Consider the following 25,826-nt stretch of genomic DNA (forward strand, 5'->3'; position numbering starts at 1 on the left):
GCTTCTTAGTGGCTCTCAGTTTAATCCAGACTAGAATATGGATTATGGGGACAAAGAAGAACAACAGGCCATCACTCCGGTTCTCGGCATGAGACAGATACGGAGATATAGCTGCCAAGTCTTGGGGCTTAGAAATGATTTTAGACCCAGGCTTACCCTACTGAGGTCAGTGAAAAGTCTAAAGGGAAACTGAACGCACAGAATCCCAGAAGAGATTATGCCAGAACTGATGAGAAAATAAAACAAGTTCTCATCTTGCATGTGCTTGTACTGAAGGTACAGAAAGGAATCTCCTGTTTGAGCAATGTTATTCTACTTCCAGGAGGAAAATTATAAAAGTCCTTAAATAAAATACTTTGGTGATGATGTTGGTAGATAGTGCTGTGTCTTCTACAGATCAAACAGCAAAGCCTTTCTTGCCAATCACACTGAGCCCAGAGGACCCAGTCTCCTAGACCATCTGGCAGGTGCAAAGAAGTACAGGGGCATTGAGAGAGCTCGAGTATGCATCTTACATCTCCTTACACCAAGGAAATAGGCAGAGTCATCACCTGAAACCAAGTATACTAGGTTAGTGTTCACTTATTTCAACAATGAACCTGCAGGGGGCACCCAGAACGTTGTTGGATTAGTCTAGGAGAAATCCTGTCTCTGACCATCATCCCAGGGACCTGGTAGCTAACCTTGATTGTGCTCATGTCCATGGGATGTTTGATGATGTCACAGTAGTCGTGCAGACCCAGTGCCTCCACATCCACAGGCTTGTAGAAAGGCCAGGCATAGGCAGCATGTTTCTTGGCAAACATCTCCTTGAGGATGCCACTGCAGCACTTTAGCTGCTCAGAGATCTTGCTGCTCTTCTCTGGCCCTGGGTGCTGCTGTGAGTCCGGTACATCCTTCTTTGGAGGCTTCACAGGTCTGCTGCTCTCCCGCCGAGGACCCAGCTTGGCGGTCTTGGGCTCTGGGGCCAGTGAGGGTGGCTCATGAATGGGGTCGATGGTGGTAGGGGTGGTGGTATCTGCTTTCCTCTTCACCCCTTTCTTTGTCTGCCATGAGCACAGACACAAAAGTCTCAATCAGAGGCTCTGGCTGGTACAGCTGCCCTTCAGGATCACCTCTGAAACCAAGCCCTGACCGGGATCCCAATACTCAGGACAAGCCCAAAGGTATAACTGCACTGAGACCCTGTCACACCACTGTTTTCCACAGCTGGACTAGAACCAGCCAGCAACAGGAGAAAAGCACAAAACTCAATAGAGTATTTACTCCCTTAGAGGCCACAGAACCTGCTGAAGAGGTTTACTGCTTACTACCTGGGCCTTGAGCTACACAGCCCATAGAAGAAACAACTAAGAGAGCCTGCAAGTCCGTCTCTGGTGGCAGCAATCCACCAGGGCCCAGGATGCTCACCTTCACAGGCTGGGGGGTGGTCGCAATGATGGGCGGGTGACTCTGCACAGGCTGTGGAACTGGAGCAGGTGGGGGTGGTGGCTGGGGGGGTACCGGTGAAGGAGTCTGAAGTGGCTGAGGGGGCACCATTGTCATGACAGGAGGCTGGGCAATGAGGTCTGGGGTGACAGCAGGAAAGGGGTGAGTTGTGGCCTGCACAGGTGGAGGAGGGTTCTGCTGAGGCGTCTGGGTCTGCGGAGAAGTTGATGCTTGAGTTGTGTTTGGTACCGTGGATACACCAGGCTTTGCTGCCCCTACCAATCATAAAAAATAGTAAATTTAAAAGCTATGTTAGCACACCCTGACAAAACACCCACATATACTTGTGTACTACATTTGTTTAGTGTTAAGACCATCTGGAACACTTCAGGTATCACTGTGCACCAAACTTATTCCTGTGTCCCCAGGGAAGTGGTATCATTTCCTGAGGTGTCCTGGTGGCAACTCCTCACTCAGATACAGACTGAGATAAGAAGGGAAGCCCAGGCTAAAAGAGTGGGAAACCTATACACTGTGTTATCACCAGTGCTGCACATGGAAATCAGAAAAATGTTCCTTGGGGAATGCAGACAGCTGCCCTCACTTCCTTCCGAGTGCTTTTGACAGATCTGGCAGCAGTCGACCTTGCAAGCTTTCTGAAAAGTAGGATGGTCTCAACTCTCAGAGCCACTAGGGACTAGTGGACAATTGTAGCCATCTGTGACTACTCAGCTTGTTTCCCTGTAGCTGCATTCTAACTTCCAACACAAAGTAGTCACATGGCACACCAAATCAGAAATTAAAAACAAAGGATTATAACTACAGCCCAAACGTGAGCAGGTGAACCAGGGACCGTATCCTGTACTATGATTTGCATTCAGATGGAATGACAGCAAGTCTTTAAAGCCTGCGATCTCAGCAGTGAGGAGGCCAAGTTGCAAGGATTAAGGTTTTAGGGCCAGCTTGGGCTATGTCAATAAAAAATTCTACCTCAGGAAGGAGACAGACAGACAGACAGACAGGAAAGCAAAAGCATTATCTATCTGTAGGCTGTCCTAGAGCGCTTTCCAGGAATCATATGAGGAGGAAGGGGGAGGTTCTACTGAGTTTCCCAATTTTCTTTCTAGCCTGAGATTCCCGTGCCTGCTGCAGTCAAATCATCAAAACTGTTAGTCCCAGAAAGTGAGGAGTAGGCTCTGCATGTTATGGATAAGGAATGTGATTTAATCCATGTACCTGCCAAAAGTTTTGAGTAGTAGTGAATATATGTAATAACAAGACTCAAGAAGCATGAAGACTTTGAGTCTGAATTAACAAAGGGAAGGAGAGGGAAGGAAAAAGAAGGAAGGAGGGAGAGAAGAGAGTGGAAGGGAGAGGGAGAGGAAGAGGAGAAAGGAGTGGGAACATACATGTGAATGACTGTCTTTCTTTGGTAATTCCAAAAGCTACTCTGGATTTAGCGGGCCCCTGTGCCTTTGCCACTTTAGAGCAAGGTGGGAGGCCAGGCTAAAAGCATGTCTTAAAAGAAGCAAATAACTAACAACCAGAAGCAACCTGAAAATTGTCACCCTTTTGCAGCTCAGAACTGTAAAGTACAGGACATAGTACCTGTTAATAGCAACTTTGCCAGATGGCTGCTTGAGTTTTGTTAGTAGTGGTACAGTTGGAAACTGGGAGGCAGGAAGAAGTTAGTAATTGGCTTTAGATGAGTGAGCACCAGAGGCAAACATGACTGGCATTAAGGGAATTTAGATGATAAACCTTAAAGATTGGGAAACTAGTTACAACGGCTTCTGTCAGAATAATTTCTTTATTCTAAAATGGAAAAGCAGGACCAGGGCATGAAGCTCAATGGTGAAATACTTGCTGGATTTGAGGTTTAGCACCATAAAACAAATAATAAATAATAAAATTGAGAGAAAAGCGAGAAACAGCTACAGCACCAAAGGTGAAGAATCAAATGTCAAAGCCATGCTTTCTTTTATATCTAAGTTTATCAACTACTCAGGGCCCAGTGACTTTTGCCAAGGAGAAACTTCAGATCCATGGGACTTCCTAGGAGCATAGATGATATTAAAGTCCACTCTGTTCAAATATCAGCAATGAAATATTTGCTGTCACCACCTAACTCCCTGTAATCCCTAGCACTCTGATAAACTTGGAAAATAGGCAACGATGAGGGAGAAACACAACTACCTGTTTCTTTCCTCCCTCGTCCTCTTCCTTTTGCCTGGACTATCATGATCTCAGTTTCTTCTGTAGGCAGTTCATTGATTTTTTGCAAGAAGAGCTTCTCCAGAGCTTCTGCCATTAAGACGATGTCATCTCCAGGCTGGATGAGGAAACAGGTGGGGTAGAGCTGGAAGGCCTTTTCTTCCCATCTCTGTGGACGGGACACCAGGGCCACCCCCATGCTCCAATACATGGAGCATTGTACCCAGGCTCCTTTCATGATTTATGGACTCCAGGGGGCTACAATCTTTATGCTACCAGGTATTCCTAAACAAGATCTGGACTCCAGGGGCCATAATGGTTATGCTATTTGGTATTCCTAAGAAGACCTATCCACCTGAATCTCCTTTCAGTTTTAAGCTCCAAGAAACCATCCTTGTGCCTTATGTACCTACCAGCTTAATTTCCTAACGGGAGGCCCTCCTTTACTTTGGGATTTCTTCAGATACAACTCAAATGAATTCACTAGAACTACTCAAATTACACAGCATTTTTTCTGGTGATGAATATTTTTTAGGGTTCCAACAGTGCTCCCTAATGTACCCCAATGGCAGCTCAGTGAGGTTTGAACAAAGCCCTTATCACATTGCCTTATGAATCCCCACTCTGTCACCATGTCCAGAACATGCTGTCCCCGTTCAGCTCTAAACTGAGGGCCTAGTCTGTACATTTTAATTTCCACCTAAGTGGTGAGAACTAAGGCTTTACAAAACACAGTAAACTTCAAGAAACTCACCTACCCATCTCTTCTGGGCAATTTTACCCACTACACGAGCAGAGGTCAAAAGCTGAGTTCTGTATAGTGTCTCCCTCCAGAGTCGTTCTATTTGAAAGGGTTGGTTTTAATCACATCTGTGGTCTGAACTGTAAACAAATGATCTGGCTTCATGGCACAGCCGAGCCGAAAGGTTTGGCTACGGGGTTAGGAAGTGGCCCGTGGGTCTATATGTAAGACCAGGAGGACACTGGATTTTATGGCCATGTCCACAGTTCCAGGAGACTGTGACCCACAGAACAGCTGGGGTCTGCAGCTAGCCCCACTGTACCCTCTCACATCAAGGTTTGTGCCTGAGCACACCTCTGCAAAACTCTAAGTTGTGCAGGCTCTTTTACCTGAAAATTTACACCATCCCAAAGGACCACCTGGTGTCATCTGTCCTCATATGTTCTGTACTAGACATGCTCAAGAACTAAAATAAAAACCCCAAGGGTACTCGAGGCAGATGCTTCAGGCTAACAAGGATAACAATGCCCTCCTCCCCACAAAAGAAACACCCAATCCTATGCACAATTATAGGTCCCATTATCCTACTTCTGGGAGTCTCTTGCTATCATCCTTACACAGCCCAGCTATCCCAGCAACCCTGTCCTTGGGCTCCTTAGAAGTATCCCTATTTTTACTCCCCCTCCTTCCCAAGCAGGGAAACTGGACCTCTGCCCCCCAACATCTCACCTTGTTATAGATGTAACAATTTGTAAACATAGTGTTGAAGTCCTGGATACATTCCTGAGCATTCCAGTAATAGTTGTTTTCCAAGCGCTTCTTTATTGTTCCCATATCCATGGGTGTTTTAATAATCTTATAGTAATCCTGAGGAGCAAAGAAATCAAAGGCCACTGTTACTTAACTCCACAGCCAAAGACGTTCCCGTGGTGTCAGTGAGGAACTGACTGTAAAGTAAGTAAAGAAAGGACAGATTCCTAAGTGCTAGATGGAAATTCACATGCTAACAGGTTGTATTCACAAGGGGGAAAAATAAATATTTTCTTTTTAAATAAAACAAAAAAAAAAGGATAATTTATTGTATGCACAATGTATTTTGATCAAAATCTGCCCTCATCCCCCAATCCCCTCATCTAGGCCTCCTTGTCTTCCTTTTTTAAACACCCCACTGAGTCAAATTAGTGATGCCTGTACGCGCATGGGTGAGACTGTTAGGAGCATCCGCAGCTTCCCAGTAGACATATCCCCAAAGAAAACTGACTCTCCTTTTTCTCAGCAGCCAATTATCACTATCTCCTCAAGTAGGGGTGGAGCCTTATAATCTCCCCTTCTCTTCGGGGGCGTTAAAACATCCCTTCCTTGTAAGTATCAGGGAAGGCACACAGCATATAAAAAAGCAGTTCTTGCGAATAGAGGGGCAGAGGAGAGCATGAAGATATGTTCCGAAATTAAGGTGGGAAATGAGGTTTTAAGATGTGCTGACACCCAGAAAGAAAGGGCTACTACTGTCTATGCAAGAGAAGGAACATCCAGGCGTCTTGCTCTGGTAAAGGCTGCACCTGTGCACCCAGGCCAAAAGGCAACTGAAAACCACACTTTCTAACTTATTTCATGCTGTCTCCTCCCCTCCTAAGAGAACTAAAAGCAAATGAAGACCTATGGAAATCCAAATATTTTTATTCTGTAGACAAAACTCTGAGAACAGTGTTTAGACCTGCATTGTCTAGTGTTTCAAGTGGCTCAAAAACAGAAGGACAACATTAAAGGGCAAGCTGAAGAGCAGTGGGATAAAAGACTGTTGGGAGCTAAGGCAATGGGTTTAAGGTAGGACAAGAGGCCAAACTGCATGTAAAGACATATAAGGCCCCAGAGAATGCAAAAGGGAGACCTGGAAGGTGGCTTTCTAATAGTTCCTGAAAAGTATGAGCTCTTACAGCACTAGCTGATTAGCCCCCGGGTCTATTCAAATTAAGGGCTTTCAGATCACTCTTGTTCAGCAACCTTTCTTTGAAAACATCAGTGGAGGTACACACCTGCAATTCAAAAGTTAGGAGGGTATACAGTAAAAGGACCAGACCTGGCTATGAAACAAGATCAAGGGCAGCCTAGGACCTGTCCCTTTATTTTTATTTTTTATTTTTTCCCCCAAGACAGGGTTTCTCTGTGTAGCCCTGGCTGTCCTGGAACTCACCTTGTAGACCAGGCTGGCCTCAAACTCAAGAAATCCGCCTGCCTCTGCCTCCATATTTAAAGGCATATGCCACCACCGCCTGTCTCCCTTTATTTTTAAAAGGCTGCTAAATGTGATAAAATTAGAAGAAAGGTTGGATTCATATCATCCAAAAGAGGGAAATTCCTTCAGGAGTTGCAGCCTCTGCACTTGACAGACATGCATCACCTACCATATACTTACTCACCAGCATATTCCAATAACCTCACTTGAATCCCTTAGGAATTCTAGTATGTTCCTGTGGCCTCACCTGAGTCCCCTAGTAATCTCCTGCATTGGTTGGTCTCTGCCCCTTAATGCCTCTGTGCCTCTGCACCTATTAAATCTTTTTTATAACAACTATTCCTCTATTCTAGCCTGGACATACTTTTCCCTCAAAGCCAAGTTTCTTGGTCTTCTAACAGCCAGCAGGATGACAGATAGTGTGTAACTCTCATCATTTTGATTTCATGTTCTCTGACGTACAAACCTGGGGACTACTGTTTGCTGGTGATTATTTGGTCTCTTCAATAAGAGCTCTTCTTGCCCCTCTTCTCATAAAAGTTTGGAAACCTGCCTTCCACTCCCAACTCCTTATATATCCTATTTGACCTAAAGAGTGCTGCTGTCTAATGAGAATAGCTGCCATAGGCTCATATACTGAAATGTCTGGTCCCTAGTTGGTAGACTGTTTAGGAAGGATTAGAAAGTGTGGCCTTGTTAGAAAAAGTGTCAATAGGGAAGGGCTTTGAGGTTTCAAAAGTATATACACCAGGCCTGGGGAGTTTCATTCTCTCTGTTGATCAGAATATAAACTCTTAGCCACTGTTCCAACGCCATACCTGCTTGCCAACATACCCCCCTGCCCCCGTTAGGATGTGCATGGACTAACACAATACTCCGAAACTGTAAGCAAGTCCCCCAATTAAATACTTTATTTTATAAGCTGCCTTGGCCATGGTGTCTCTTCATAGCAAAAAGAAAAAAAAAGTTACCTTTTCATCTGTAGAATTAGATGCTATAGACTATTGCCATTAATCTCAAGCAGGCCTCCCAAGTGACCTGCAGGCCCCCACTGGCAGCTGCTTATATTGCTTATCTTAGTTAATAGTGGGCACTACCCTCACACACACATCTTTTTCTATCAAGTTCACGACCTAGATGTCTTGTCTCTTCTTCTAAGACCAAAAGACATATATTTAGTGGTCAATAATTTTCAAGACAGGCCAGAGTGGGTTATCACATTTTGAAGAACATGAACACCTATTAGAAGCTAGGCCACCAACTAAGTACACACGAAAGAGTTCTAGCCCTCACAGACCAAACCTGGATAACGGCTACCACCACATAACACATTTGCCAAAAGGGCATGGAACTTAATACATACCAGAGAGTAACTTAGAAACTAAGCCTTGGCTTTTGAAGGGAACTATAAAAGCACTTGTCCTAACCATTCACTGGGGTTCAGATTGTAGAGCTGTCTGCTAGGGATATGTACAAATGGGACAGTCCCCAAGAAAGCGAGAAGATGAGCAAGTATATTGGAGGGGAGATCCCCAGGGGACAGTAGCAGTCCCCTTCAAGCCCCAGAGCCTGTGTGCACTTGCTCCCGAGGAGAGAGTCTTTCAAGCTTTGGAGTGCTTTGGTGGTGCTTCAAGTGACTGCTGCTGCAGTAATCTCTGTACAGGCTGACCAACCACAGCTACGGAAAGGTTTGAAATACTAGTTGGGGTTCTGACATCAGCTCATCCTGTTTTAAACTTTTTCTATACAATTTTACCTGGGGTACCAATTAACTAAGAAATAAGTTAATGTCTAAGCCAGTTAGCTTCTTCTCTTTCTTTCCTGTTTTTTGGTCCTGGAACTCACTCTGTAGACCAGGCTGGCCTTGAACTCAGAAATCCACCTGCCTCTGCCTCCCAAGTGCTGGGATTAAAGGCGTGTGCCACCACCGCCCGGCTCTTTCTTTCCTGTTTAATTTTCTTTTTTCTTTTTTTTTTTTAAAGATTTATTAATTAATTTATTTATTATATGTAAGTACACTGTAGCTGTCTTCAGACCCTCCAGAAGAGGGAGTCAGATCTCGTGATTGGATGGTTGTGAGCCACCATGTGGTTGCTGGGATTTGAACTCCGGACCTTCGGAAGAGCAGTCGGGAGCTCTTACCCACTGAACCATCTCACCAGCCCTCCTGTTTAATTTTCAAGTCTATAACAACAATATATTGAAAGGCCACTGTGGACACTGGTGGTTAAGAGTTCAATGACTCCAAACCCAACTTTACCCTTCTGCAGAATCTGCCTTTACCAGGAGAGACTGAGGGTAGTAGAAGCCAGAGGCCCTGTCCAGATGGCTACTCACAGGGAGGTTCAGCTTGACGGCATCCACGGGCTGCTGGAAAGGCCACGCAAACTGGTGTTTCCATAGTGTCTTGAGCACCACTCTGAGCAGATATTGCAGTTGGTTTGTCTGTCTCTTGGGCTTGTTAGGGTTGGAGGTCTCTGGGGGTGGAGGATTGGTGCTGGCTGCATTTGCTGGCTGGGGTTGGGCCTGGGCCTGCGTTGTAGACATTTGGGAGGTTTCTAGTCCATCCCCCATTACTGGCAGATTTCTCAATCTTGTCCCAGGGCCGCTCTCCGTAGACATGCTAGTGATCCCATCACATTCTTCACCAGGCACTCTAAACAGAAAGAAAAAAGTCCCATCAAAGACCAGATAGCACATAAGCCAAACTAGAAATGAGTAACCCTGGCTGCAGATTCCAAAGATTGGGCTCCACTGGTATTAACTGGTCAGGATGGCTAGGAGAGTTACTATTCCACTCTCCAACTAAAAGAGCCCTAGTCATTATCTCTTCTAAGACTAGCCATCTATCTGGGCTTGGTGATGAGGGGCAGTAAACCCAGTTACTCTGGAGGCTGAGAAAGGTGGTTTTATCAGGTTTAAGACCTATATGAACAGCTCAGTCAGATTGTGTTTCAAAATAAAATAAGAAGGGGACTGAGTGGATATACCTCAGTGGTAGAGTGCATGCCTAGTATATACAATCTCAGGAGACCACCAAAAAAAGTGACCATCTAGTACAGAAGATAGGTATACCTGTCAACAACCAGGGTCAGAGCACAAAGTTAAGAGCTGATCAGGAGCAAGCATACCCACTGGAAACTACAGAGTCACAAGGGAGAAGGTATAATAAAGCTATGTTTCATAAACTTGCATGGCCCTTTTCCCTACAGACCTTTAGAGAATGGTGGTTGTGTGATGGGATAAGATAATGTAAGCTCTTGCTTATACAACACAAAAACAAACCAATACTTCTATTTAGGCCAGGGCTACACAAGAAAGAGCATTAAGATAAGGCCTATGCACATTGCTTTTAAACAGCTTCACATTAACTACAAACATTTTCAAAGTAAATATTCAAACAATACATGTTTACTGCTAAAAGAAATCTCATGAAAAGGTATTGCACTCATTAAAAAAATATTCATAGCTGGGCGTGGTGGCGCACACCTTTATTTAATCCCAGCACTCAGGAGGCAGAGGCAGGCGGATTTCTGAGTTCGAGGCCAGCCTGGTCTACAAAGTGAGTTCCAGGACAGCCAGGGCTACACAGAGAAACCCTGTCTCGAAAAACAAAAACAAACAAACAAAACAAAACAAAAAACTAAATAAAATTCATACTTGTCTACCCAATTATCCCATTGAAACAAACTAAGGTTTATAAATAAACCATAGCTGAAGGAGTAGTAACCTTTCTCACTCTGATCCCCAATTCAAAAAGAGTAAGTGGGATAAGGATTGTCCACTCCCATTGCAGTGACCTCCCACCCTCAAACAGAAACAAAACAAAAACGTCAATCAATCAATCAATCAATCAGTCAATAGGAAAATGAACAAGACTCATTTCCTTGCTGCCCCTGAAGCAAGGAAATGAGTCTTAGTGATTTCCCTTATAAGTATGGGGGTAACCTATTTAGTCCCTTGGTGAATTCTCCCTTTAATGTCATCCTTACTAGGCCTCAACTATCTATGGTCCACAATATCACTACTGCCATCCTTGTTACCTTCAGACTTTTTACTTGCTATATCTGCTAAAAGCACACACACAGAGTGACAGAGACAGCTGCAAATCTCCTACCCATCACCTGTGCACACATAACAACTTGAATCTTGAAGCAGTCATTCTCACTCTTTCACATTCTCATTCTTTTACTGTAGGGATCAGTCTCACAGCTTTGAAAAAGCAGCACTCATAAGGACAATGTGGTACCTATCTGTGTCTCACTGGAACTACATGGCAGCCTGCAGCATTTAGCAATTGACAAGATATTCTAAGTTGACTAAGCAACCCTTTAATCAATATCATTAAAATATTTTTTTTGAAAAAAAAAATTGGGGGGGGGGGGCTGCTGCTCCAGCCATGGACAGGAGAGGAGATACTATACTGATAACAAGGATGTGCTCCTATGGTGAGGTAAGCAGAGACAGGTCTCATCAGTACAGTGACAATGGAGGCACTGATCTAGGCAAGAGAGACAGCAGCATTTATGAGGAACAAACAGAATGGTAGCTAAGAATCTGACAGTTAAGGCAACTGTTAAAGCCAACTTAGGGGGTCAAAAAAAAAGTTACCCCCCTTCCACTTTCATTTCTGACCTGTTAGCAAGGGCCAGAAGCCCCCGTTTACTAAGATAAAAAATTAGAAATTGGACTGTTAGAAAATTCCACATAATGTTTTCAACTTTAAATGCTCATGACCCCAATGAATACCCTGATTCTAAATCTGTTCCAGAAGAAATCCTGTAATAACCTGTTTTGAGTTTATAGAAATAGAGGGAAAGATGAAGCAAGGATGGACAGTGTGGTGCTAATACCAAGGTGTCCCAAGGACATCATGCAAGAGGGTCACTGCAAACACTATTAAAACAAAGCAATTGGTCTTTTGTTAGGCTCTAATATATTCCTTTCAGTGGTGCAGTAATTTCTAAAGCTTAACACCTTGTTGTTACTGTAATAAAAAGCAAATATCACAAGAAGTCACTATAACGGGGGAAGTAGGTGGTGCCTCCAATGGTTCTCAATCTGAGAGGTTACACTTATCGTATAGTTTTGAGACAGATGGTCATTAAGAAGTAACTATATAATAACATACAGATAATAAAGTAGTTCTCCTTTCAAAAAAAAAAAAGCATTTTAACAGCAACAGCTCTTGAGGCATTAGCAGTTTCACAAAATTAATGAGTGCTTCCTTTGGCCTGAGTCCATGTGAAAAGGGTTTCCCCATTTTCACACACAGGAGTGTTTGTACTGGGTACGTATGTTTCGATGTGTGTGGGGAAGTGTATACATTTGCCTGCACGTGGAGATCATTGGCTAACTTGAAAATTACCATCAATTATGGTTCCATCTAACTTCTTTGAGACAAAAAAAAACCAAAAAAACACCCCACAAAACTCTCTCGCTCAAGCCTAGAGCTCACTCATTAGGCAAGTTTTGCTAGCCAACTTGCCCGTGTGGCCACTGTGCCCATCAGACATTCAGTTTCTGAAGATCTAAATAAACTCTAGTCCTTATGCCTGAGTGGCAAGTACTTAACCTGAGAATTAGTAGGAATATATATGTACTATTACAATAAACATACTTGCACATGTACACACGTATTTCCCAAAGTTCATCAACTTCTGATTAAGTATGCCATCTTCTCAAGGACATCCTTGATACCACCTTGCTCCTTAACATTGCTTTAAGATTATTTTAGAAACAGCTGATGTGCATATTGCAATGGGTACAATAGTTGTCCATTATGACCACTGCCAACAAGTTTAGTAGGTTGAGACCAACCCCATTTTATTCCAATCAGGTTCCAGCCTTAGTCCCCCTGGAGCCCAGTGACTCCTCAATTTCTGCTCTATTCCTTCAGACTTACAGCTTTCTTGATATTACAACACATAGGCAGCAAAATGTCAGAGGTAAGGAACAGTTATGAGTGCTGGTTAGCTGGTTAAATTAATTACCCCTAGAGCGTAGAAGTCTTCACTTCTAGGGTTGATGATGCTTTATGCTCTGCATTATAGACTTGGCCTATACTTCACAGCAACCTCACAGGTCAGACAGCGGCATCATCATCTTCACCATGACAACACTAGAGATGGTGTAGAGTGGTATGGACTTGGTATGTTCTGATCCAGAGTGGCCTCCTCAAGCCCAGGAGCAATGACTGTGAGCTGCTTCTTTTGCCTTGGCTGACAGTACACTACTCCATCCTTCAACAGGCCTGCCCTCAGTACACATGGACCTAAATATCACATATGGCTCATGCACTAAGGCTCCAGCCAGATTTCTAGTAGTGCTATCTCCAAATATTTTCACTCCAAATAAATCAGAACTGAGACAATTTGTGGTAATTGGCCATCTGTTCTCAGGGAGACTTGGACATCATTATAGGCAAAATCTGAAGCACAATTCACATTTTAAGCTTGGGATATAAGAAGAGACCTGAACAAGCATAGCTTAAACTTGTTTCCTTCTGGCCAATGTGGCTAGCCCCAGGTCCATAGGAAAAAATACATTCAAATTTACATATATCCTTAAGACATGGAAGACAGACAGACAGACAGACAGACACACACAGAGAGAGAGAGGTAGAATAACCCTTTCTACAAGTGAAAGTACTTGAATAAAGCAGTGACACAATCTCCCCAGGAACAAAAAGAAAGAAGTAAGAGACACTGATAACTGGCAAAATAAATTGAGAAAAATTAAACAAAGATTTGAATAAAACTACAAAAGATCATACTGAGTGGAGTAACCCAGATCCAGAAAGACTAACGTCTTATCTTTTGTTTCACTGGAGGTTCCTAACTCCAGATCTTCAGCTGTGAGTACATATACTGGAGTTAACTGCAGAAAACAGGAAAAGGGGGATCCTTACCAGGGTTTGAGGAAACAGAGTGGTGAGAAGCAAAGTATAAGTGATCTGATCGGGGTGTGCATGCCGGGGATGGGGCAAACTTAGGGAGGGAAGGCAGAGAAAAATACAGGCAAGGATGGCAACAGTAAGAATGTCTAAAAAAGTAGTAAGGAATCGGGTTTTTTTTAAAACCTATAAACATACATACATACATACATACTTTAAAAGAAATTTTCTCATCCCTCCTGGAGACAAAGACTGCCTAACAAAAACTCCAACACCATGTAACTCTTCTGAGCTGTTCATTAGGGTTGTTTAAGAGACTCCCAAACATGCATGCATGTTATTGCTATGCCTAGAGGTAGAAGGTAAATCCCTATTTCTGAAGATATCAAGCACTTCAGATACAGGGCTCAGAGGCGGCTGAACTGGAACGGACTTGAACGCCTCCTTATTGAGAACTAGCTTTTCCTGGTCCCAGAAGGCACCTCGTGAGCTTCCAAAGGAGGGAAGCAACCAACAGTCCTATCCAGCTACAACTCTATGAAACACATGACTGACAGGCACAGCACACATATCTTGGTAAAAATCAATAGCTCTATAATCGTGCTCAACAGGAGGGAAATCATGCTTGGTATTAAGAGAACTAGCCAACTACTCAGAGCTAGGTGAAGTCATAGATTAGGAGGAGAAGCTGACTAAAAGAGCCTAATCCCTCACTACATTCTAAACATTGTTTTATCCCTACCAATGAGTGCAGTCCTCAATCCTCATCAAGGAAACTTCTCTTTGCAACACAGACCATTTTCAAAACTAAAAATACCAACCAACTGAAATGCAGACTTTTGGAGCCCACTCCCAATGAGATATATCTACAAAACACTTCTTCTGTACTTAAAGCTCATGGAACATTGTGGAAAAGGTGGCAAAGAGATTCTAAGAGCTAGAGGACCAGGGAGCTTGCCATTAGACTCTCCTGGTAATGTCAGAAGTGATACCTATAAAGTCTCACCAACATGACAGCCTAAACATGAGCTCAAGTAGAACAAAAGACATGCTAATGGGGATGGGGGAGAGGAGGACAGTGAAGCCTCAAACCTACGCAAAGAACTACAGGTAACTAAGAAATAATCTTCTCCAGGGAAAAGGACACCAATTGGTCACCTTAAAAACATAAAAGTAGGGCTGGTGAGATGGCTCAGTGGGTAAGAGCACCCGACTGCTCTTCCGAAGGTCAGGAGTTCAAATCCCAGCAACCACATGGTGGCTCACAACCATCCATAACGAGATCTGACTCCCTCTTCTGGAGTGTCTGAGGACAGCTACAGTGTACTTACATATAATAAATTAATAAATAAATCTTAAAAAAAAAAAAAGACGGTACACTATTTAATCTGTGGTGTGGCTATTCTTAATGACTTCTATACAGGTCTACCAAAAAAAAAAAAAAACCATAAAAGTAACTTTACACATATTGAGTAGAATATATATATGTGTGTATATTAAATATATGTATCTAAACAATCAATTTTTAAAAGGCCATTACTGTGAAAGAGAACAAGGAGAGGTACGTGGGGGGAACTAGAGGGAGAAAGACAAAGGAGAAATGATGTAATCGTAATACAATATCAAAAAGGAAAGAAAAAAATTAAACCTATATTCTGTCATTAAAATCTAGTTGCAGCATCTTACCCTGCCCTAGGAACATCTCTGCTGAAATAGTGGTTCTACAACATGAGTATGAGAGGGCCCATCCCTCTCCTAGTCCTAGAGCAGTGGCTACTTCACATTTACGACGACAGCACTGCTTAATTGTGCATCTGTGTCAGTGGGGAAGCACAAATGGGATCACTTTTCTATCTGACTGGCTCTTGCAGCTGGTGAGAACAGCACTTATAACTTGAGCCAGACTGCACTGCCTGGAGCCAGGCCAGTGGCTTGTGTGCCAAGGCAGCTCTCTTAGAAGCCTTAATCCTTTATTGGATTAATCCTTTCTTGGTTTGTATATAACTCCCCACCCCAGCCCCGCCACACACACACACAGGACAAGTTGGACTCCATTGCACCTCAGACTCTGCAGTACTGCATGCTCTGATGAGTGAAGGGAGTCTGAAGTAACACTCAAGTTCTGTCTTCCTCCCTGGAGGCAGCATGGGCCATCAAAGGTCTTGTAGCCCAGCTGGGTCTAGTTACAGCCCCATCAACTAGAATTCCAGTGCTTTTCCTTCAGAAAGCACTAGGCGGGCCAGCTACACTGGGAGTATGAGAAAGCAGAACTGCTTTCCTCTTCTCTGTAAAGGATGCCAGCAAATGTACAGATAGTGTACATACAGGTTACATCACAACTGCTAAATATGCCCAGAAAGAGTCAGAAATTTAAAACGTTTAAATAACATACAGTGGAAATCAAATCAAACCAAACACTGGTTGGTATGGACACAGTCAAGACTGCTGGGATAACTTTTCCTATAAAGGACCACAAATAATATCTCAAAATAATTCATTATTATGTTACCTCAATGTGAAACAACCACACACAAGAAAACAGGTAAGCCCAGCTATAGTCGAATAAAACTCCAATTATCCTGAGGGCCAGTTTTAGAGGTCCTGTTCCACAGATTTCTAGACTTTCTGAAGAGAAGGGAAAAGGAAAATATTGTATATTAAAAATGATTTGATTTTTCTAGATGGGTTTCTCAATGTAGCCCTGGCTATCCTCAAACTCCCTCTGTAGACCTGGCTGGCCTTGAACTCAGAGATCCACCTACCCTGTCCTGAGTGTTGGAGTTAAAGCATGCATTACCACTCCTAGCTGATAACACAGTTCATATACATACATACATACACATACACACACACACACACACACACACACACACACATACATACACACACACACACATACACATACATACATACATACATACATACATACATACATACATACATACACACACACACGCACACACATCTCCGGGCTGGAGAGATGGCTCAGCAGTTGAGAGCACTGTCTGCTCCTCCGAAGGTCCTGAGTTCAATTCCCAGCAACCACATGGTAACTCACAACTATCTGTAATGGGATCTGATGCCCGATGCCCTCTTCTGGTCTATCTCAACACAGCTACAGTGTGCTTATATAAATAAAAATAAATCTTTAAAAAAATTTTTTTTCAGATGATGTTAGGTTTAAATGAACAGACACATGGAACAACAGGCACAAAAAAAAAAAAAAAGAGGCAGATGTGGAGCCGGACATGGTGGCCCACGCCTTTAATCCCAGCACTTGGGAGGCAGAGGCAGGCAGATTTCTGAGTTCGAGGCCAGCCTGGTCTACAAAGTGAGTTCCAGGACAAATAAGGTACTCAGAGAAACCCTGCCTTGAAAAAAAACAAAAACAAAAACAAAAAGAGGAAAAAAAGAAAAGGAGAAAAAAAAACCTACCACCTCTCATCTACCCACCACATACATAAAACCTGTCAAGTTTCTGGCACCTCCCATCTTTCACAAGCACCCACTAGATTCTGCTGGAGCCTGTCTATCAACACTAATGCCAAGCTCTTTGTTATGAAGCTATTTTTTTGCGGGAGAAGTCAGGGTTGAGACAAGGTCTCATTATGTAGCTCTGACTATCTATCTATAATGAGACTATGTAGACTAGGCTGGCCCCAAACTCAGAGATATTTGCCTCTCCCTCACAAGTGCTGAGATTAAAGGCAGTGTGAAGCTGAATTTTAGAACATGTTATATGGGTTAATTTTTAGGCTCTTAAAAATATTTCATTTATGTATATGAATATTTTTGTCTGCATCTAGGTATCACATGTGTGCCTGGTACCTTCAAAGGCCCCAACAAGGGCATCAGATCCTCTGAAACTAGAGCCATAAATGGCTGTGAATCCCAATGTGGGTGCTGGGAACTGAACCTTGACCAGCTTAGCCTCCTGCCCCTGGTCTCTTAAGTGACTCCAAGAAAGGCAATCTCTCTCCTCTCCTTGCCTTACTTCTCATCATGAACTCCAACTATACAGGATGGAGAGGGAAGTAACACAAAATTAATGTCAGACTTACAAAGACTATAGGTCTCAGTTTACAAAGGTGGGTGTGACTAGTAATCCAGAGCCAGAAGAGCCGTCAGTAACAGCTGATAGTGTCTAGAATGAAATGCTCACATTCAACACAAACACAGAGGGCCAGTCCTTCACAGATGCCTTTCAAGTCAATGAAGCTCCTCAGTAGAGTCTTGGCTTCCAGACACCACTTAAAAGCCACCCAGCTAGCCGGGCGTGGTGGTACACACCTTTAATCCCAGCAGAGGTTGGCAGATTTCTGAGTTCGAGGTCAGCCTGGTCTACAAAGTGAGTTCCAGGACAGCTAGAGCTACACAGAAAAACCCAATCTCAAAAATCCAAAAAAAAAAAAAAAAAGCCAAAAGCCACCCAGTCAAGCACCTTCAGGGAGTCCTCAGCCAATGCCTGTTTTTACTGTGCAGACAATCTAATCAAGTCAGTTGGGGGGGAGGGGGTGCTTGGACTTAAACTGATACCTTCTTGGTAACTTCCTGCATGAGTAAGGGTTGAAATAAACCCTATACCATTTTAAATGACAACTGTTAAAAGCAGAAAACAGTAGCAAACAAAAATCACTTTACTAAGAGCTATGACTGCTAGAAATAATGTTGCTACTTAATACTAATACTACCTACCTTCCACATAGTAACCCACAAAAATCAAGGACCCACTAGTAAGAGAGAAGATGGAAGTAGTACAGGAAAAAAAAAATCAAGTTAAGATAAGACTTGTCTTGTTTTCTCTTGAGGCTTTCTTAATCTAATCTGCCTTCCTCTTGTCCCAGGGAGAGGGCAATGATAACCAGCCCCTCCAGAGTGCATCCTAGGTATCTAGAGGCCTAAGTGTATGCCTCTGCAGACTGTTTGTCTTCTGGATCTAATTATGAAGAGTTAGGCTAGAGAAATAGATCGGGTGCCAGAGTCACACCATCACATGGTAGCACATGCCTCTACCTATAACTCCAAGACAGGGGGTGGGTAGAATTAAGAAAATCAGAAGTTCAAGGTCATCACATAGTTTAAGGCCTACTTGGAATATACTAACTCCTACTCTAAAAACCCAAAATAACCAAAACTAAACACTAAGGGGAAACTAACTTTCATTGATAGGGATCTTTCAGACCAAAGCAAACCAAAATCTGGGTACAGACTATCACACATATCACACCCCAGATGAACCTTCCATGGAATTTCTTGTTGCTTCTGTATTGAAAACTTGCAGGCAGAGGAAAAAAAAGTAAAGAATGGAACTAATGTTCAGAGAGGGCCGGGAAAGTAAAGGGAAACTGGCTGAGGGAGGCTCCCGGTAGAATTTGTCTCTAAGGGTGACTCCAGCTGAGACTTCTAGTAGTGAGGTGGTATATGGAGCCTGAAGTGGCCACTTCCTATAGCCAGGCAGGACTCCCACCCACCCACAAAACCTTCCACCCAAAATATGTCCTGCCTACAAGAAGTACAGGAACAAAAATGGAGCAGAGACAGAGGAAATAAATGGCCAACCTATGACTGGGGCCCAACTTGGGACCCATCCCATGAGCAAGAATCAATTCCTGACACTTAATGATACTCTGTTGTGCTTGCAGACAGGAGCCTAGCGTAACTATCCTGAAAGGCTCCACCCAGCAGCTGACTGAAAGAAATACAGAGACCCATAGCCAAACATTAGACCATGTACTGGCTAGTTTTGTGTCAACTTGACACAGCTGGAGTTATCACAGAGAAAGGAGTTTCAATTGAGGAAATGCCTCTACAAGATCCAACTGTAAGGCATGTTCTCAATTAGTGATCAAGGGGGAAAGGCCCCTTATGGGTGGGACCATCTCTGGGCTGGTAGTCTTGGTTCTATAAGAGAGCAGGCTGAGCAAGCCAGGGGAAGCAAGCCAGTAAGGAACATCCCTCCATGGCCTCTGCATCAGCTCCTGCTTCCTGTCCTGCTTGAGTTCCAGTCCTGACTTCCTTGGTGATGGAACAGCAATGTGGAATTATAAGCTGAATAAACCCTTTCCTCCCCAGCTTGCTTCCTGGTCATGATGTTTGTGCAGGAATAGAAACCCTGACTAAGACAGACCAACTCCGGAAGTCTTGTGGAAGAGTTAGGGCTTGTGGAAGAATTGGGAGATGAACTGAGGAACCTGGAGGGGACAGGGAGTCCACAAAAAGACCAACAGAGTCAACTAACCTGGACCTTTGGGGTTCTCAGAGACTGAATCACCAACCAAAGAGGCTAGACCCAGACACTCCCCATATATGTATAGCAGATGCAGCTTATCCTGACTCTGTTGACTGCCTGTGGACCTGTTCCCCTAACTGGGCTGCCTTGCCTGGCCTCTTGAGGAGCCAAGGCAGCAGTAGAGGACTGCCCGCCCCCCCTTTCTCAGAGGTGATGAGAGGGGAAGGGATCAATATGAGAAGGAATACTGGGAGATGGGGAGGGGGCTGTGATTAGGATGTAAGGGGGGGGGGGATGAAACACATAGGGGCCCTTGAATACTCCAGGAGAAGAAATAGAAAACTACCCTTGTTTCATTTTTATTCTCTATTTGATTTTGTTTCCCATCTCCTGGCTGATAAAATAGTTTCCAGTATAGAAAAAAGAAAAAAATGTTAAAAGATGCTGGGCTTGGTGGCGCATGCCTTTAATCCCAGCACTTGGGAGGCAGAGGCAGGTGGCTGAGTTCGAGGCCAGCCTGGTCTACAGTTCCAGCACAGCCAAGGCTACACAGAGAAACTCTGTCTCAAAAAAACAAAAATAAGAGAAAAAGAAAAAAAAAAAAGTTAAAAGATCTGAAATAGCCAGGTTTGAGTAGGAACAACAGAAGTAGTAAAAATGAAGTCCACTGTTTTAGGGTTTCCACTGCTGTGAACAGACACCATGACCAAGGAACAATATTTGGGGTTGGCTTGCATTTTTAGAGGTTCAGTCTATTAACATCATGGCAGGAAGCAAGGTAGCATACAGGCAGATGTGGTGCTAGAGAAGAACTGAGAGTTCTGCATGTTGACCCAACTGCAGCCAGGAGAAACTGACTCTTCCCCACTAGGTGAAGCTTCAAAGTCCACCCCCATACTGACGCACTTCCTCTTACAAGGCAACACCTCCTAACAGTGCCACTTCCCAAGGGCCAAGCATATTCAAACCACATCCAATCCACCTTGGTATGAAAAAGATGCACAGAGAAAAGGGAATCCACACACTACAGCTTTCCCAGATTTCCAGCTCTCCGGATGCCTGAGGGCAGGAAGGCATTCTAATCAAAGTTACCTACCCTCTCTGCCATGAGGTAAGAGACTTGGCAGAACTGCTGCCTTTTATGAGTTTAACACTTGATAGAGTCAACACAGTGCTATGCCAAAGCAGATATTGGGTATTCACAGGCTGAGATCTCATTGGGACAAATGAAATACCAGCCAAGAATTCACCAAAAGACAAAGGTCCAGAGACTTCAGCATCATATAGAAAGGAAAGGGTCTGGTGGAGTGTCCCAAAAATAGAAATTGCATCAGTGACATTGTATCTCTATATATCCAGTAGAAATGTGATAAGTCATGTGGCATATTAACATAAAAAGGGAGATTAGGGGCTGGAGAGAGGCTCAGTGGTTAAGAGCACCGACTGCTCTTCCGAAGGTCCTGAGTTCAAATCCCAGCAAACACATGGTGGCTCACAACCATCCGTAATAAGATCTGACACCCTCTTCTGGAGTGTCTGAAGACAGCTACAATGTACTTAGATATAATAATAAATAAATCTTTTTTTTTTTTAAAGGGGAGATTAAAGTTAACAATTTGCTTGATAAACCTCCTGTGCCCAAATTTTTTAATATATGATCACTTTTTTTAACAACATGAATTATTGGCTAGGGCAAGTTTTAAGGCCAGCCAGGTCTTCAGAAACAACAAGAGAGGCAGAGTTGGGGAAAGTGACATAGCTTGGTGGGTAAAGGGGTTTTTACTGCATAAGTCTGACAACCTGTGTTTGACTGCTCCCCATAACCTACTGGAGGAGAACCAGCTCCCAAAAGTTATCCTCTGATTTTCACCTAAGCATCTGCATTCTTTTACAAACCCAAAAAATAATTTTAAAAGACATTTAATGCTCTTCCAGGGACAGTGCTTAGAGGCACTCAGGATGGTACAGCACTTGACATACTGTCGTAGGCTTTCCTACAATACAGCCTCTAACAAAACTAGGCTAACAACAGAACTGTTTACCTTTATACCAAGAAGGTTGGGAAAGCACCTAAATCCGCATGTGGCCTGCGCCCAGGCAGACTGCGAGGGGTTCGTGCTGTGAGGCCCGATGTCCTTCTGAGACTGTCTAAGACCAAGAAGCACGTCAGCAGGGCCTATGGTGGGTCCATGTGTGGCAAGCTTGTCTGTCTGTGACGGGATCAAGTGGGCCTTCCTTATCGAGGAGCAGAAAATCCTTGTGAAAGTGTTGAAGGTATAAGCACAGAGTCATAAAGCAAAATAAATATGCAACTTTTAAATATTGCATACCTAATCTTAGCACTCCACACTGTACATTTCAATTTGGGGGTAAATTTTTCATTCAAAAACATATGATTGAGCCTTAGGCATGTAGGCCTTAGTAGTAATCAGATGTATGAAACTTTCCCAGCATTGCACACATTTAATGCTATCAGTACATGTCTATAATTCAGAATGCTTCCTTAAAACAAAACCATGTAATAAGTGTAAATGAGAGAAGACCCTTTTGAAAACAGTACAGGAGATCTCAATAAGTGATTTTTAAAAATTGATTTTCCTTTTGTAAAACTGTTGTGGTATTATGATGATAAGGCACCAAATCTCATGCTTGGTTTGAGTCAGGGTTTCCCTTTGTATTCCTGGCTAGCCTCAAACGCAATAGATACTCAGCATTGAGATTAAAGGTATGAGCCACAAGCCAGCTCTCCTTACCCTTTCAGAGATGTTACTGACACACAGTAGGCCTAATCTGGTCTCTAAATCATGATCCTCCTGCCTTAGCCTCAAAACTTTAGGTACATTCATGTTACTGTATTAACCACACCACATAGCTCTAACTCCCTGTACTTCCCTGATTTCAGTCCCAACTACATTCCGTCTCTAGAGGCCTCACTTGAGGGGAACACCATGGCTTATTTCATTTAACAAGATCCACATTACAACAGAAGTGCCTTCCTAGTTTTAAAAATGACTACACATGAAACACAATTTACTTACACATTCATCAGTTTCTGAACACTTGGATTTCTTTTTTTTTTCTTTCTTTTTAATGTGTATGAGGAATGCTTTGGTTACATGTATTTATGTATGTTACTGCATGCATGCTTGGTAACAGAAGAGGTCAGAAAAAAGAATCTAGTCCCATGGAACTGGAATCACAGATGGATATAAGTGGCCATGTATAGGTCCTGGGAACCAAACAGGAGTCTTCAGTTAGAGCACCCAGTGCTCTTAACCATCTGGCCATCTCCCTAGCCCCACCCCAATGCCTTATTTTTACAGTTAGTATGGTTAATGTGAACCATGCTGCTGCATAAGTATAGGTGTTAGGGATATAAATTGACATTTATATCCCTGACAAAGCATTGTCCTCCTGTTTATCTTCTGAGACAACGTTGCCCAGGTAGTCCTTGAATTCATGATCATCCTGCTCTCTCTCTCTCTCTCTCTCTCTCTCTCTCTCTCTCTCTCTCTCTCTCTCTCTCTCTGTGTGTGTGTGTGTGTGAGTGTGTGTGTGTGTGTGTGTGTGTGTGTGTGTGTGTGTGTGTGTGTGTGTGTGTGTTTGGGGTGGGGAGTGGGGGTGAAGGAATCAGACCTATAGACCTGAAGTTGATACTGGGCACCTTCTTTGAAATCTACTTTATTAAGATAGGCTCTCTATTGAAGGCAGAGCTTGATGATCACCTAGTCTAACTGCCCAACTTATCCTGGTGATCCTGACTTTGACTCCTTAATGTTACGATAGATAACAGATGGCAACTACACCTCCATGGTTTTCACAAAGGTTCTGGGATACCAATTCTGTTCCTAGGGTTTGGGCAGCAAAAAGAAAAGACCCTGCTCCCACTGGGATGACAATTTCTCCAGTTAGTTATCTTATTTAGGGTAGGCATTATACAAATCCTTTAAGATTCTTGTTGAGAGGAAGGAAAACAAGTTTAACATAGAGGTTCCTAAAAGAACAAAACAAAACCACATAAGGTAAGGAGGTGCTAAAGGCATAAATCAGTGCAGAGTTTATCTCATATAAGGCCTTATTCTGATCGCTAGTGCACACACCTTCCAAGACTTTCCAATGGGAAAACATTGAGTAAGACTCAAAAATAATTCAAGAGCCTAAAAGGACTGGTTTCTCATACCTCATGACCAAGGCAACACAGCACAACAGGTTAGAGCTGGCAGAGAGGGGTTATGTGGTCTTAGGCTATTGTCAATTTAATTAGACAAATGGGGGGAAAACAAGTTTGTGCTCCAAAAGTCCAACAGTACATGTAAAGGGAAAAGCAGAAACCTCTCTAGAAATATTAAAGTGTCGTACATGAAAGGCTTCCACACATAGCTGAGACTGAAGGAAAAATCATCCAACACCCCCCCCCCCCGCCCCCGTGGATTCTTTTATGTGAATACACTGTCACTGTCTTCAGACCAGAAGAGGGTATCAGATCCCATTACAGATGGCTGTGAGCCACCATGTGGATGCTGGGAATTGAACACAAGACTTCTGGCAGAGCAGTCAGTGCTCTTAACCATCTCTCCAGCCCCTGACAGTCCATTTTCTACACATTTCTGCCTTTTCTGTAATGGAGAACCTGACATGAGCCTGACACTGATGTTTATCTCCATACAGGGAAATCAGGCCTTACAATGTGGGCTGCAGCACTGAACATGGAGGCTACCATGATGAAAAATGGAGCCAACAAGGACATGCAGTGCTTTTAATACGCTACCATCTCCCAAATACACTAAAGTAAAAGAGATAACCAATAAAAGTTTTCAGAGTCTTAACAAATAAATTTATTTATAATAGGCTTTTCATTCCCTTACATGATTTTTTTCCAGGAGGGCACAAAAATGTGTGAGCTTTCTAGCATCCCCTGTTCACGCCACAATAGCTGAGCAGCTTGTGCTACATACACCAGTCCTCTGTCCTAAGTGTCAGAACCCCCATAGTAGTACCAAGGGCAAGGAAGTTAAGGCATCTTCTCCAGCAGACAGAAAAAGTCAGACCTCTGAGCATACTGGTCTGTGAATGGCATGAATGCGTTCTTTTATTGCTGGAAAACACGCTTACTGAATCATCTGCTTAAAGAACAGAAAGGTCATAGGAATAGACTCCTCAGTCCTCCAAAGAAGGACCGTGAGAATGAATACCCATCTTTATCAAACAACTCCTCCAACAGGCATGCACCCCCAATAAGCCCCTCTGTCCAGAACAATCAAAAAGAAAACAGCCCAAATAGATGAAATGAAATGTTTCCTGTGTGGAGCAGGAGTGATGGATGGCTCAACAGCTTTTCTTCCTGAGGACCCAAGTTCAGTTCCTAGCACCTACATGGCAGCCCACATAATGCCTGTAACTCCTGTAACTTCCAGGAGATTCGATATCCTCACACAGACATGGATGCAGGTAAAATGCCAATGCACATGGGAGGGAGGGAGGGAAGTTGGTTGGTTCCAGTGTTCTACCTCAACTTGTCTTTATTATCTAGCTCTCTCTTACCACACTCTACTATTTGTTATTTACATTCTACATTCAAGTAACTGATGCTTAAGCCAAAAGCCAACCAGGAGGTGTTATCTCCAAATAATTCCAGTAGAAAACTTGGTTTTTAGCTACTGTTGCACACCTGCTGAAGCAAGAAGACTATGGAGTTTATGGACAGCCATGGCTGCATGAGAACCTTTGTCAAAACATGAACTCCATGGTTTGTATGAATTTGTTTTCATGCCCCCACCCGAAAGTAAGGAATAATTTTTTCTGACCCTGAACTGTCCCATGTAACCAATCTAACAAGCTAAGAGAACATAAGCTAGGAGACTGAAGCACCACTTGTACCTGGGTCTGGCCAGATGGCAACCTCACAAGGTGACACAGGTACCTCAGCAGTAAGAGGCTTGGGTCAAGAAAAGCTTCCTGAGACTGGAAAGATGGCTCAGCAGTTAAGAGCACTAACTGCTTTTCCAGAGGTCCTGAATTCAATTCCCAGCAACCACATGGTGACTCACAACCATCTGTAATGAGATCTAATCCCCTCCTTCGGGTA

General features: G+C 43.4%; 1 protein-coding gene and 1 pseudogene across 27 annotated transcripts in view; one reads left to right on the forward strand and one right to left on the reverse strand.

Moving 5' to 3' along the window:
- Positions 1-25,826, reverse strand: part of Brd4 (bromodomain containing 4) — an 88,472-nt gene that overhangs the window by 24,191 nt on the left and 38,455 nt on the right. For 8 of the 26 annotated variants that reach the window (NM_001286630.1, XM_006524690.3, XM_006524683.3 and 5 more), the window contains 5 exons: positions 8,955-9,273; positions 5,114-5,251; positions 3,622-3,760; positions 1,411-1,703; positions 684-1,046 (listed from right to left, as the gene is read on the reverse strand). In NM_001286630.1, coding sequence (NP_001273559.1) covers positions 684-1,046; positions 1,411-1,703; positions 3,622-3,760; positions 5,114-5,251; positions 8,955-9,239 — 1,218 coding nt within the window. In that variant the 5' untranslated portion in view covers positions 9,240-9,273. Of the gene's footprint in view, positions 1-683; positions 1,047-1,410; positions 1,704-3,621; positions 3,761-4,396; positions 4,525-5,113; positions 5,252-8,954; positions 9,274-21,783; positions 21,998-25,826 lie in introns of those variants that run through there. The other 18 variants (NM_020508.4, XM_006524691.2, XM_030249927.1 and 15 more) reach the window with 8 other exon arrangements.
- On the forward strand, positions 21,458-22,393 carry Gm4432 (predicted gene 4432; annotated as a pseudogene). The gene has a single exon (NR_102329.1). The product of NR_102329.1 is annotated as a predicted gene 4432 (transcript).

This window comes from Mus musculus, chromosome 17 (genome assembly GCF_000001635.26).
Source record: "Mus musculus strain C57BL/6J chromosome 17, GRCm38.p6 C57BL/6J".
Taxonomy (NCBI): Eukaryota; Metazoa; Chordata; class Mammalia; order Rodentia; family Muridae; genus Mus; species Mus musculus.